This window comes from Ricinus communis, chromosome 10 (assembly GCF_019578655.1).
Source record: "Ricinus communis isolate WT05 ecotype wild-type chromosome 10, ASM1957865v1, whole genome shotgun sequence".
NCBI classification, from domain to species: Eukaryota; Viridiplantae; Streptophyta; class Magnoliopsida; order Malpighiales; family Euphorbiaceae; genus Ricinus; species Ricinus communis.
The window spans coordinates 22857506-22872564 of record NC_063265.1 but is presented as its reverse complement, the minus strand read 5'-3'; the positions used below and the strand labels follow the sequence as shown (position 1 = coordinate 22872564).

Sequence of the window (15059 nt, the reverse complement as noted above, 5' to 3'; positions counted from 1 at the left end):
TTGAACATTCCAAGCCAATATATAAAGCAAGTAATTTCAAAAGAAAAATGTTTTTCTATAGTTCTTGTCATGAGTTGATTGGCACTGGATTGAATAATTCGGTAATGATGTATAAATCCTTTCTTGGCAATGGGTTGTGGCTAGAATTATCTTCCGAGTCCCGACTCGACTAATGTATGTATCTTGAGTAACTTGTGAGGAATTTGAGCCATATAGACTGACACATTTGAATCAATCTTTTTGTTTTTCATGTGTGATTATTTTCCTCTTATGTAGTATGATTCTTGGACTTGCCTTGGTTCTATTCGAGACTTTGTGACACATATGTGGGGGGATGACTGAAGATTCCTTTAGGTAGTTAGAGCCTCAAATTTTAGGATTACGATTATTCGCTCATTTTTTCTTTTTATTTTACATTCCCCTCTAGGTTAAACCATGTTGAGCTTTGATCCCATTTCTTGACGCCCTACATTACATGCCTTAGAGCCCTTTTGTAGGTTTTGTGGAGTATGCTACTATAATGTATACTTTATATGTCAATATGGAGATTGTGATACGAAAGAAAAGTTGCAAAGTTTGTTACTCAAATAAAGTGTTAGTTTATTTTCAAAAAAAGAAAAAGAAAGTGAAAAGTTCGGGAAAGAAGCACATAATTTCCCAATATACAAAAAAAAAAGAAAAAAAAGAGAATGAACCTTACATTTGGAAATAGTTGTGTTGGTCGGAGTAGATTTTATTTTCTTTTATTAGGATTTGAGCACCACATCCCCAAATTACAAGGAATTCATGACTCCCGTGTCTGTGCCACCCCAAAATAAGTGGAGAAAGATGAGAGGCAAGTCTAAAGAGGAAGACTACAAAAGTGTCGACGCGAAATAGATTGAGTGATGATGCTGCTACATTTTTAAACACATGAGAGACTCAATTTATTTCCTTTTACAAAACTAAAGTGAGAAGCTACATGCATATGACTTATTTATTGAACCTTATAAAATTTCAGTTCTTGCACTCCATTTGGTATAAATCATAATATTAAAATATAATTAATATTATTTTAGAATAATTATTATTTAATTAGAAAATTAAACACTATCTAATTAAAAAATTAATTTATTATTAATAAATTATTTTTTAATATGAAAATAAGTATTTATTAGAAATATAATTTATTAATTAAAAATTAAAAATTATATATAAATTTTATGTATCAAAATAAATATAAATATCAAAATAAAAATTTTATATGTTAAAAGTTAAGCATATATATATATATATATATATATATATATATATATATATATATATATATATATATATATATATATATATATATATAAATTTATTGTTGCTTTGAGTTTTCCTTTTTTTGGTTTTTAGTAGCTTTTGCTCGTATTAATGGAGATCCGACAATCCGAACCGTCCTTTTTCTTCGGTTCGGTTCGAAGCTCAAGTATAAAAAACGAAGGGAAATTAAAAAAAGAAAAAAGAAGAAACTCTCGCCCCCTGGGAACACCCAAACTCAACTCTGGCCGCGGCGGCCACCCCCACAACTTGCTCCCTTAAACTCGCACTCTATTCTATAATATATCGCTCTCTGCATATTAACCTTGGAACTGTAAGTAGCGCTGCTGTTAGTTAAATTTGTTTTCGTTGCATTTTCTTCCTGTTTCCAATAATTAAGTGATTAGTCATTCCCTGTTTATCTGTAATTCAATTCTTTTTTTTGTTGGTTAAAACTAGGGTTTTTGTGTTTCGTTGAGGAGCTGAACCATGGGTATGGACAGTGGCAGCAAGGAGCAGTCGCATAAGGTCCATAGGTCTCGTCAAGCAGGTCCCAAGAAGCAGGCGAAATCAGATAAAAAGAAGAAGACTGACGACAATTCGACCGAGGAAAAGAAGCAAAACCCTAAGGTTTTTGTTTTCAAACACCTTTTTTACTCTCTTGCTTGTGTATATTGGGTTTATCGACTGGCTAATTTTTTTTTTATTATTGGGAAAAAAATCGTAGGCATTTGCGTTTAATTCAAGTGTTAAGGCCAAGAGATTGCAGTCACGAGCTGTAGAAAAAGAGCAGCGTAGACTTCATGTCCCTACTATTGATAGGTCTTATGGTGAACCCGCGCCTTATGTTGTTCTTGTACACGGACCACCTCAGGTATATATGATCATGGGCAATGTTGGTAGTCTAGTTTCTTTTAATTGTTAAATTTTATTATTATTATTATTATTTTTAGCTTTGAACTCTTAGAATTCTAATTTGTTGTATGATGATCCTATGGCTTGTTAATTTGGTCAAAACTTTCGGTGACAGGTTGGCAAGTCTCTATTGATAAAATCTCTTGTAAAGCATTACACTAAGCATAATTTACCTGAAGTTCGAGGCCCGATTACCATTGTGTCAGGTGTCTTTTTTTTTTTTCTGCCTCCTCTAATTACATTTGGGAGGGTTTTGGAGCTTACCTTGTTTTGCTAACATTTGGAATTATGAAATATGATAGGTAAGCAAAGGCGAGTTCAGTTTGTGGAGTGCCCAAATGATATCAATGGCATGATTGATGCTGCAAAATTTGCTGATTTAGCTTTGCTTTTGATAGATGGAAGCTATGGGTTTGAAATGGTGAGATATAGTCTTTCATGCATGCTTTGCCTTAACTATTTGATATACTTGATCAAGAAGATCTTTTCAAGTCAGTATTCAGATTTTGGCTTGAGTGAACTAATGAAACATCATTAAGTAGCCAAAGTTTGTTCTGGACTCAAATTAAAATGTCGTTATTGTTCCTTAAGTGGTTTGTTAATTTTGCATTTTAACCTTTAGCTTGCTATAGCAGTTTGCAAGTTGACTATCAATCAAGTCATCTAGGTACCTTGTGTATGTCTGTAATATATTGTTGAAGTAGGATTTACTTGTTTATTGTTTGCTGGACCTCCTCAGTTTCTCTCTATCTCCTTGACTTTGTTGTATCTCATTTGGGGTAGAATTGGTAATGATAAATTAAAGAGCAAGAATTTTGATTACGCATAATATTTGTTGCAGGAGACATTTGAATTTTTGAATATTTTGCAAGTTCATGGATTCCCGAAGGTTATGGGAGTCCTTACTCACCTCGATAAATTCAAGGATGTGAAGAAGCTTAGGAAAACAAAGCAGAGACTCAAGCATCGTTTCTGGACAGAAATATATGATGGCGCAAAATTATTCTATTTGTCTGGTCTTATACATGGGAAGTAAGTATCTCAGCAGTGTTCAGTATTACGGAGCATGCATCCTTCCTTTCTGGTAATTTACATTTTCTGGATTATTTATGCTAAAGTTGATTTCTTTCTTTTCTTGGTTTATCTAATTGAACAGGTATCCTAGGCGGGAGATTCACAATCTTGCACGGTTTATATCTGTTATGAAGTTCCATCCATTATCTTGGAGAACTTCTCACCCCTATGTTTTAGTAGATCGTTTTGAAGACGTAACTCCTCCGGAACAAGTGCATATGAACAGAAAATCGGATAGAAATGTCACACTTTATGGCTACTTGCGGGGTTGTAATTTAAAAAAGGGTACTAAGGTACTTACATTCTTCCACATCAGTTACATTTACAGTGTATTAAAATTTTTTGGAGCCATAGATGGATGAAACAAGTGGTTTCTTGTTTCAATTTAAGAGTGGTCTTTGGAGTTTTAGATTATTAGCTAGATTGTCACTTTGAGGAGCTATACCACCTACTTATAACCTGGATAATTATATGCACAAACAAGTTTGTATGGAGTCCCATCAAGACCTGGATCTCACATAGTTGTTAAAGGGTGCCTCAGGCTCAAGCCTGTGCTCCTCATAATGATAGAGGCGACCAACTTCACTAAGGCATGCCCTTCAAAGGAGGTGGTGAGGTGAAAAAAATTCACACATTAGTGAATTTGGACCTAAATTTTGTTTCTCAATTACAATTAAAGTTGGGCAATTGATTGGCTCTCACAAATCTTAGACCTTACTTTAAAAAATCAAAAGATTATTGAATAAGGGTTTCTACAAGTCAAAAAACATCTTTTCAAAATTTTTCTTTAGTATTTAGAGATAAGGAAGAGATTAATTTTGAAGAAGATGATAAAGAGAAAACTGAAAGTGACCATGAGGAAATTGAGGAATTTAATGAAGAATTAGTTGACTATATCGAGCTTAATTAAGTCTTATGGGTCATGGTTTAGGAATTACAATTATTTGGTAGGACTATAAGTCTATAATTATCGTTTTATGTCTCTTGAACATGTTTCCTTTTAGCATTTATTATGGATTTAGGAATATGCTAAGTTTGTTTTTGTGCATGTATTTTATTTTAGATTTAAAAGATATTGATGTCTATTTTATGATTTTATGCATGTGTTATGTTATGAGTCTTATTAGCTTTACTGTATGATATCTTTTCTTTGTGTCTCACTTGATCAGGCATGCGCCTGTCCTGTGCCTGGTGCCTAGGCTCCAGGACTCTTTTGCGTCTTGATGTGTCTAACGCCTTTTATAACTACAGAACAACATATCCTGGATAGATACTGGAGCAATCTATTTTTCCTCATAGGAGATGATTTTGTTCCAGCTATCGTAGCTAAATACATTATATTTGTCTGCATTTTTCTCCTCAAATTTATCTGTTGTCTAATAAACGAATTGCAAATCAGGTACATATTGCTGGTGTTGGTGATTATAGTTTGGCAGGAGTCACAGCCTTGGCTGACCCTTGCCCTCTACCATCAGCTGCAAAAAAGAAGGGATTGAGAGACAAGGAAAAGCTATTTTATGCACCCATGTCTGGCGTTGGTGATCTGCTGTATGACAAGGATGCTGTCTATATAAACATAAATGACCACTTTGTTCAGTTTTCAAAAGTTGATGATGAAAATGGGGGAACAAAACAGAAAGGTTCACAAAATGATATTATATTCTTTCCTTCTCTTGTTTGGTGGTTGAAGCTATGTCAACATTGTTATTCTCAATTGACCTAACTCTTTTGTCACGTTCTGTTTTTAAAATACCTTAGCTACATCTCTTGCTCATCATTTTGGGAACGTTTTTTCATATTAACTAGGATTTATGTCTTCAACTACTTACTGAAAGAAGAAAATAAAAAACATATTTAAACTATGAGTTTATCTTGCGATGTATAGATATTTTGCATTTAGGTGTCGTTGTGCATATAGCAAGTTGCAAATGTAATCCTTCATTTTAGTAAATTCTATTTCTGAGTGTCTGCTCCTGTATTGTAGGAAAGGAAGATGTAGGTGAGGTTTTGGTGAAATCACTACAGAACACCAAATATTCAATTGATGAGAAATTGGAAAATAGCTTCATTAGCCTTTTCAGTAGGAATGGTACTATTGGATCTGAAATTCAGAATGATGTGAAAGATAATGACAAGCAGCAGAGACGTGGTATAGAGTCTTTGGGGCAGGGTGATCTTGGGCGACAAAGTGAACCAGATGGGTCTGGAGAAGAAACTAATACTGGAAGTGATTCAGAATCTTCTGATCAAGATGAAGTGGCTGCAAAGGATGCTATGGAAAATGGGGAAGATGGTGTTTCTAACAAAGAACATGGTGACACATCAAACCATCAGGCTAATCTTAAAGATCATGTGAAGCAGCAAGTTGAATTTCATGGGGGAAGATTCAGAAGAAAAGCTACTTTTGGAGATGACATTGATGATAAGGATCTGAAGGTAATTATTGCTGTTAGTAGTTATGTTTTCTGGAAGAACTATGATCTACTAGGGGAAAGTTTAAAATGCTCCTTTTTAAATGTTTTATTAATGTGTACAGGTCATAGCCTTGCCTTCATACAACATTAACATGTATGGTTCTCAATAGGATGCTTGGAATGTATGCTCTTTTTGTTTTCCCTGCTGTGCGATAATTGTGCTATAGACTACCTTTACAGTCCTGTGTTGGATTTTTCTCTTACGCTGTTGGTTTTTCTCTTCTTTTCATCCTAGTAACAAATATATCTTATTTTGTGAGATTTTATAAATGTTTGAACCAACTGTTTTCTTGGATTATATGTTTCTCTATACTGAGTGCTCAATCAATGTCAGAGCATCTCATAAAAGTGAATTTGCTGTTGAGGAAAGAAAGAAAAACCTGTGAAATTGAGTAATGATCTTAACATTTTAGACGGTACCCCTCTTGACAAATGCTCTAGGATGATTTTCTCTCTTTTGTTATCGATATATGTAAAACTGCTTGTGCAACATAATTAGTACTAACTTAAGCATTTCCTCTTTTTTTTTTTTAATTTTTTTTTTTACATTTTTTCTCGTGGAACTCCAAAAATGTATGCTGCTACAGGACTCTGATGATGGAAGTGAAGATGATGATGATGGCAATGGTGATCCAGGTGATCTATCATATTCTGATTCAGATGTACCAGAAGAAGATGGATACAATGAAGACAAAGATGGTATCCCCTCTCTCTCTCTCTCTCTCTCTCTCTCTCTCTCTCTTGTTTGTGTGTGTGTGTGTGTGTGCGCGCGCGCGCGCATGTATATGCATATATATATGTATGCATGTATTTATGTATCTTGTGATATGTAGATTGTAGATGTTGTCTATAGGAATAATTTGTAGTTATGGGTTCATAGATACTGTCCTTGTAACTGCAGTTTACTTAATGTAAAAAGCAGTTGTGAGTAATATGAACATTTAATTCATGTAAGTATTCCCTTAAATTTATGTGAGGTGAATTTATTGGAATGGTTTAATTAGTTGATGGGGCTTTTTGCTCCTAAGGGCTTCTTTTCTCTTTTTTTTTTTTTTTTAAATTCCAATTTTGTCAATGTATTGTGTTCGTAGATGATGGCCTGGGCAATGTATCAAAGTGGAAAGAGTCATTGGCTGAAAGGACTAGCTTGAAAAGAAATATTAATCTCATGCAACTTGTATATGGAACTTCTGCATCAACTGCTGCTCTTAATGAAAAGCAGGATTGCACTGACGATGAGGAAAGTGAGGACGAGGAGTTCTTTAAGCCAAAAGGGGAAGGAAATAAGGTCTAAAACATGATCAAGGCATAAGCATTTCTTTCTGAAAATGTGATAACTGGGCTACAAAATGATACAATTTGTTTTTCTTTTGAACATTGATAATCAGTTATGCTTCTTGGCTTTGTATATTGCAGAAATTGAACGAAGGATTGGATGGTACAAATATAAATACTGAGGACTGTTCCAAGTTTACAAATTATACTGATCTTAAAAACTGGAAAGAGGAAGACATATATGAAAGTATCCGTGATCGTTTTGTTACTGGTGACTGGTCAAAAGCTGCCAAAAGAAATCAACCCTCTGATGCTAATATGGAAGATGATGATGATGTTTATGGTGACTTCGAAGATTTAGAAACAGGTGAGAGATATGAGAGCTGTAAGAAAGATGAATCTGGCAATGGTGCTCTAGAGAAAGAAGATGAGCGTGTGATGGAGGAGCGGAGACTGAAAAAGCTAGCTCAGCGTGCAAAATTTGATGCTCAATATCCTTTTTCATTTAAGGTTTTGTTTTACCATGCAGTTGTTGCTAATAATTAATTACTTTATCTTTTATAGATGTCTCCTTATTTTCTTATCCATTGATTTTCTTTTAATTTTCACTGTGTAAGCAATATTGTTTTAGTTTCTGTTTGTGTGCTCTTTCTTACATATGATATCTAGGAAGTCAATTTTTGTAACCTTAATTTAAATTTACATATGATGGATCTGAATCACCGGAGGAGGAAGTTGATGACAAAGATGGAGCTAAGTTTCACCGAGTACAGGCCAACGAAAGTGGATACTTTGAGAAGGTAAGTTTTCCATACCTTGTTGCAGTCACTATGCCTCTAAAATTATGGATGGTTATGTGACTTCTGCATTGTCATTATGTTGAATTTTTCAGTTGAAGGAGGAGATTGAACTTCAGAAACAAAGGAATATTGCAGAACTCAACGACCTTGATGAGGTAACTCGATTAGAGATTGAGGGCTTCCAAACGGGGACATATGTGAGATTGGAGGTGCATGATGTTCCTTTTGAGATGGTTGAACATTTTGATCCCTGCCACCCGATTTTGGTTGGAGGAATTGGTTTTGGTGAGGAGAATGTTGGATATATGCAGGTCAGAAAATAGTATCTTTTTCTTTATTCCTTATACTGCAATCTGGATGGTTTGTTTCTTTACTCATTATTTTACTGGGATCATCTTAACTACTTTCGGATGCTACATTTGTTCTAGAAATATATTCCCCCTCACTTGGTGGGAATTGATTTTTACTGTTAATGACGATAGACCAACCAACTCAGATACTGTCACCATCCCAGCAAAGAAAATCAAAATGTCAGTTTATGCATGTACCTGTAGTTGGGAAATGAAGACAAAATACTCTGCACTAGCTGGGAAAAGCCCATAGTAAATGAAAATCCAGAGACATCTAATCAACCAAGATGCTGTTAAAGAAATGAGAGAAGGAATCAAATGAAATTTACCTTATGAGATTTCAGTTAAGACAAGTGCTGTTAATTGAATTAGGACATAGTGCAACATATATTAAGTTGATCTTATTTCTAGTGTAATGCAAGTTGATCTTTAAGTGGAAATTCATTGCACTATGTGTTTGCATCCGACAGTCCTACTTTGACTTTGATGACTGATTTTCTAACCTATTATACATGGCATAAAAATTTCCTTTTCTTTCTTCCAGGCAAGGTTAAAGAGGCACAGATGGCATAGGAAGGTACTGAAGACTAGGGACCCTATAATTGTATCTATTGGCTGGAGGCGTTACCAGACCACACCTGTGTATGCAATTGAGGATTGCAATGGAAGGCATCGTATGCTTAAGTATACTCCAGAACACATGCATTGTCTTGCCATGTTTTGGGGTCCACTTGCTCCTCCTCACACTGGGGTGGTTGCTGTCCATAATCTATCAAACAATCAGGTTACAAATTGTTTCCTTCTTCTGGTGACTTATTTCTTCATAAGTGTGCATGTTGAGGTAGTTAATAGATTTCAACAAAGGGGTAGTGATTTTTTTGATGCTATTGGTGTTTCATGTTCCGAAGCATGTGAAACTTTTACAACTTCTTTCCCAATTCGATATATGAGTTTGAAAAATCTGTGGCCTTTATCTGCATCTATACATACTTTTAACTAACAGGAAGATAAAGGTGCGTCATTAAGTGAATGTACAATGAGTTGCATCAAATATACATGATGCTTGTTTACTTCCCAATAATATCCCAGTTGTACAATAAGATAGAATTTCTTGCTTTTAATCAAACCTTGAGCTTACTTGCAAGTATGTGGGAAGAAATGCAAGTGAGACAAGTTCGCTTTCAGTATTTGTGTATGATTAAAAAAGTTGAAAGTCAAAATAACTCATGGATCACACCTGAAATTGATAGTGCAGTTTAGATAAAGAGTGGAAGATGTAGAACTATTTGAGGACATAAATTAGATTACTTATTGGATTTCTTGGTTTGATTTGGGTTGTTATTGGATATACACTTCATGAGTCGAGAAATAGGGGAAAACACATATTTGGTCCCTTCACTTTTACTGTTTTAAGGATTCCCCTTGCATTTTTGTTTATCCATATTGACTCCTTGCACTTTTATTCTTATTGATGTTAGATCTTTTTTTATCAATAAGTTAGTGCATGTATTTAAACTCTGTTAATGAGAGTGTAAATGAATCTTTAAGTTTTCTCTATTAAACTTCTTTAAATAATTGCCCCTTGTATTTTCATTTTTTTGATACTTACTCCTTGTACATTTATTGCTAGCAATATTAGCCTCTTAATTTATTATTTAAAATTTAATTAACAATAAATAATGAAATATTCGATATAATCTAATCTAATTTATTATTTTAATTTAAAATATTTGTAGAATTAGTCAAACCACAAATCTGTAAATAGATTATACAAATGCTAACAACAATTAAAATTTTTATTAAAAAATAAATACATTTGTAATATATATATATATATATATAGAAGTTGAATGTTTATTTAAATATCTTTTTTAACAATTTGAATGATTACACATATTCTTTAATTATTGGTATTATATTCAAAATAACTTGCGTATATGCTAATAGAAATTTGGAGGACCAATCTCGCCAAAATAAAAGTATCGAGTCAATGTCAAAAAAATAGAAGAACAGGGGGCAGATATTTAAAAGAATTTAAGAAAAAACAACTTAAAAAGCATTCATATTCTCAACGTGCTGTTATAAAAGGACCCAATATCAATAAAAACAGAAGTGTAGGGATTGAATGTGTACAAATAGATGTGCATGGGGTAATTGTCAAAAAGAATTAAAGTATAAGGGGCAAAGTATATGTTTTTCCTTGAATTAGTTGTGCTATTGGCAACTTAGAGAAACATGAAAATTTTGCCTCATACTCCAAAAATGCATAATGTTGGTGGGTTTGCATGTTGTTTCTGGTCATCTTTACTATTCAACTCTCTACCGTTGCTTCATTTATGATTACCATGTTACTTTGACCATATTGTGTCCTTGTGATTCCATTTTTCTCTGGTGTCAATGTACCTATGATAGCATGATCCTGAAGGTGCTAATTTATGTTCCAGCATTTGTCTTAACCTTCTTGTAAGAAATTGACTACGAATATAATGATTAAAGACAAATATATTTCAGTTCAATTTATTGCCAAGTGGTTTTCTGGGCAATGCGTTTTGCGAACCTTAATTTGTATTTTATTCTATGTGGAGATGGAATTGTGTAGACTATCTTCAGATGATGAATGAAATTACTTTGATGTGCTGAAGTTGAAAATGTGGGAACAAAGGATACAAATCCACATTTGTCAGAGCTGCTTATGAAACTTTTGGAGTTTTCTTGGAAGTTGTATGTAAAAGTTGCAGAAAATTCGGTATATTCACCTTGGATTATAACCTAGTGGGGGAGATAGAAGTTGCATTAGGATTTTCTTGCTGAAGTTGAAAATGTGGGAACAAAGGATACAAATCCACATTTGTCAGAGCTGCTTATGAAACTTTTGGAGTTTTCTTGGAAGTTGTATGTAAAAGTTGCAGAAAATTCGGTATATTCACCTTGGATTATAACCTAGTGGGGGAGATAGAAGTTGCTTAGGATTTTCTTGCTGAAGTTGAAAATGTGGGAACAAAGGATACAAATCCACATTTGTCAGAGCTGCTTATGAAACTTTTGGAGTTTTCTTGGAAGTTGTATGTAAAAGTTGCAGAAAATTCGGTATATTCACCTTGGATTATAACCTAGTGGGGGAGATAGAAGTTGCATTAGGATTTTCTTAGATGCTTTTCTGGTCCTGCAGATGTTAATTTTTTGGTCAATCTTTGAGGGATTAAACATTATAGTTTGACTACATTTTTTAAGGAATATGTGCTTCACTTTGTCTCAGTGACTTGAACTGAATAAATACTGGTGCTCTCTGAACTCTTTTTTTATGTATCTTTTCTGTTAGGACTTAACTGTTTGTTTGATGCTAAAAAGCACCATGTTCTCTTCATTTTGTAACTGTTTGTTTGATGCTAAAAAGGCACTATGTTCTCTTCATTTTTTGTGTGTCAAATTTTGGTTTATTCTTATTCTCATTCTTCTTTTTATTTCTTTTATTATTTCTCAAGTTGATTAGTTTTCTGTTCTCATTTCAGGCAGCATTTCGGATAACTGCAACTGCAGTTGTACTCGAGTTCAACCATGCAGCAAAAATAATGAAGAAAGTCAAGTTGGTTGGTTACCCATGTAAGATCTTCAAGAAGACTGCACTAATTACAAATATGTTCACTTCAGATCTTGAAGTAGCTAGGTTTGAAGGTGCTGCTATTCGAACTGTTAGTGGAATCCGGGGGCAGGTGAAGAAGGTAAGTTCGTTTTGTATTTGGGGTTCTTATTTCATTTCTGCAATTCTTTTATTGCCCAGTTGATGAAATCACCTGAGCAGAAAATGGTTAGATTTCTAGCTATAACATTAAAAGGGTGCTTGCTTGGTGTATCTTGGATCATATATATCTCATATAAGGAATTCTTGCTTCTATGTGGTGGCATGGTTTCATGTATACAATTGAATAATTGTTTTTTGTTGGTTTTGACATGGGCAGGCTGCAAAAGAAGAGATTGGCAACCAACCGAAAAAAAAGGGTGGGGCACCACGAGAAGGAATTGCCAGGTGCACCTTTGAGGACAGGATTCTGATGAGTGACATTGTTTTCCTGCGTGCATGGACTCAAGTTGAAGTTCCTCAATTTTATAATCCTTTGACAACAGCATTGCAACCTCGTGAGGAGAACTGGCAAGGGATGAAATCGGTGGCTGAATTAAGGAGGGAAAATAATCTTCCTATCCCTGTTAACAAGGATTCCTTGTATAAGGTTTTATTTATTTATTTTTTAGTCTTTACATTTTTAATTTGAGGCTGGATGTTAATTTGGCCTTTCGTTTTTTGTTTTTTTTTTTTCTTTTACCTTCAAATAAAGAAGGCAATATTTTTTCATTTCTGTTATTGCCTGTTGATGTGATTTTTTTTTCTTTTTGGTGACAGCCAATTGAAAGAAAGCTTAGGAAGTTTAACCCATTGGTGATACCCAAGACACTACAGGCAGCACTCCCATTTGCATCTAAACCAAAGGATATACCCAGTCAGAAACGGGCCCGACTTGAAAATAAAAGAGCTGTTGTCATGGAACCTCGAGAGCGACAACTTTCTAAACTTATTCAACACCTTCAAAGGATTAGAGTTGAGAAGGTACGCACTTGGATCTGACAATCAAATAACTGCATAATTGATTGATAGGTTCTTCTGGCAAATATTTTTCTTGTTCATTACAATTTAACAAGGACATTCTTACCAGTGCTCTAAGTTTTGGAACTGACATATTGCTGAGAAATTTCAACAAACATTAATAGTTCATACACATATAATATGATTTTGCAGATGAAGAAGCGAAAGCTTAAGGAAGAGCAGAAGAGAAAGGAATATGAAGCAGAGAAAGCCAAGGATGAGCAATTGTCAAGAAAGCGGCAGAGAGAAGAAAGGAGGGACAGATATAGGGTGCAAGACAAACTGAAGAAAAGAAAAAGAAATTCGGAGGAGTGATTACTCTAGAGCAGGACTGTTCCAGAAATCTTTTTGTGTACTGCACCCAGCTCTCAACAACCTCTTGTGGAAAGACCATGCTTCCATTAATCCTAACACCTCAATCTGCAAAATTGCTGGCCGACCATTTTTTGCAAGTTATGAAACTTGGGCTGATCAGGCAACCGAGAGAGTTTATTCAGTTTGTTTATTCGGCAAGTGTTGGTGTCACAGTGGAGGTAAGTTGCTACTATCAAAGTTTTGAACTGTTACGTTCCAATTTCTGGCAACTGTTTTTACACATTGCCGTAAACTTGTTACTGAGTTTTTGTTTTTGGTAATTTTGTTGACCCATTATTTCAGTAAAATAGGGGAATACTTGAAAATGATGTGGAATTGACATTCCTCGAGTTAAAGAATCGAAAGAGGAAATTTTGTTGATGAATTAACATGCTGGTTTCTCTCATCTGTTTCTTTTTTTTTTTTTTTTTGGTTTTCTGAGTAATCCCAGTTTGGTAAACCGTTTCAAAATCTGCTTCTAATTTTAATTTATTGTAACATTTTCTAAAATTTACTTTTAAAAATTAGCTTGAAATCGCCAAGTAAATCAGTTTTCTGTCAAAGTTAGCCTTAAATTGCAAAAGACAAGAGATAAAAGAAAAAAATATAATTTTTATTTTAAAAACTATGTCCAACGAGCCTTTTAGGGATCAAAGAAATATTTGAGAAAGGATTAAGGAAATATTATAAGGGGTAATTGCAATTTGCCTCTTAACGTTTGCCATATTGTACTGGTCAGGATTTCACTCTTTCTTTTTATTCATTGGAGGAGGACTACACGGCAGGGTTAGAAACAGAGGGTCAAATTTTTCAGCAAAGTCTTTAAATTTATATCCAAGTATTAAATAAATAAATAAAATTTAAAATTTTTCAGTAAATTACTTTTAATTTATGTCTAAAAATAAAATATATTTAATAAATTAATATTATTTTATTAATTTATTGATATAATATTTTACTGATACACTATATAAGAATATGTTTGATAAAATTTAAAATTGATCTTAAAAATGATAAGATATAAATCAATAATAAAATTAAAATTTGATATATTTAATTTTTAAAAATAAAATTTTAATTTATATTTATCATTTTTATTAATTAAATTTAAATTTTAAATTTTATTAAATATGCTATACAATAGCATGTTATTAGATATTATATTAGTAAATTCATAAAATAATATTATTTTTAATTTTTTAATTCATTAATATTTAAATATTTAATGTTATTTTACTTTTGAAAAAGTTTAAATCGGAAGTGTATTTGATTCTTGGACACGAATTTAGAGACTTATTTGTTAAAAAAGTTAAAACTGGATGTATTTGATTTTTAGACATAAGTTTAAGGGCTATATGCTAAGGAATTTAATGTTTAGACACGAGTTTAAGATATATTTGACCCTTTGACCCTGAAACATAAGTTTATGAGGCAAATAGAGCTATAAGGGTCATAAAAGTAAAAACACACTTAATGTAGAAGAGATGTCTTGAACTTGAGACTTTTTACTTTCAAAAGCAAACGCTGTTATTATTTAAGGTAGAATGCAAATGTGTCAGGATTTCACTTTCTAATATTATACTAAATACCTTTATAATTTTTAATAGTATCTGTTAATTATTTGTTAGTTTTACTCTTAAGTCTAAGTGAGAGGATAAAAATACCCTCTAATTGACTAAAATAACACAAATCACTTACTAGTTAGTCTTTCTATTTATTTTATTATACGCTATAATTTGTCATAATATATTAATTTATCCTTTTATTAATTTTTCCATTAAAAATAATCTCTTATTTAAGATTGTATATTTAATTTATGTATAATTTTCTAAATTTGATAATTAGAATTATATTATTAAATAAAACACTTAGTTAATTATTAAAATTCATACTTTACTAA

General features: G+C 33.0%; 1 protein-coding gene across 1 annotated transcript; it reads left to right on the top strand.

Annotated features, from left to right (window-relative positions):
- Positions 1-1461: 1461 nt before the first annotated feature.
- LOC8269280 (ribosome biogenesis protein bms1) lies at positions 1462-13565 on the top strand. Its single transcript, XM_048380099.1, has 19 exons — positions 1462-1615; positions 1741-1911; positions 2009-2155; positions 2312-2402; positions 2499-2617; positions 3038-3228; positions 3353-3563; positions 4670-4910; positions 5255-5706; positions 6332-6443; positions 6836-7032; positions 7161-7510; positions 7723-7819; positions 7912-8130; positions 8714-8953; positions 11679-11888; positions 12126-12395; positions 12566-12769; positions 12959-13565. Exons 2-19 carry the CDS (start codon positions 1771-1773, stop codon positions 13118-13120), a joined length of 3654 nt encoding a protein of 1217 aa, XP_048236056.1. The 5' UTR covers positions 1462-1615; positions 1741-1770; the 3' UTR covers positions 13121-13565.
- The last annotated feature ends 1494 nt before the right edge of the window (positions 13566-15059 follow it).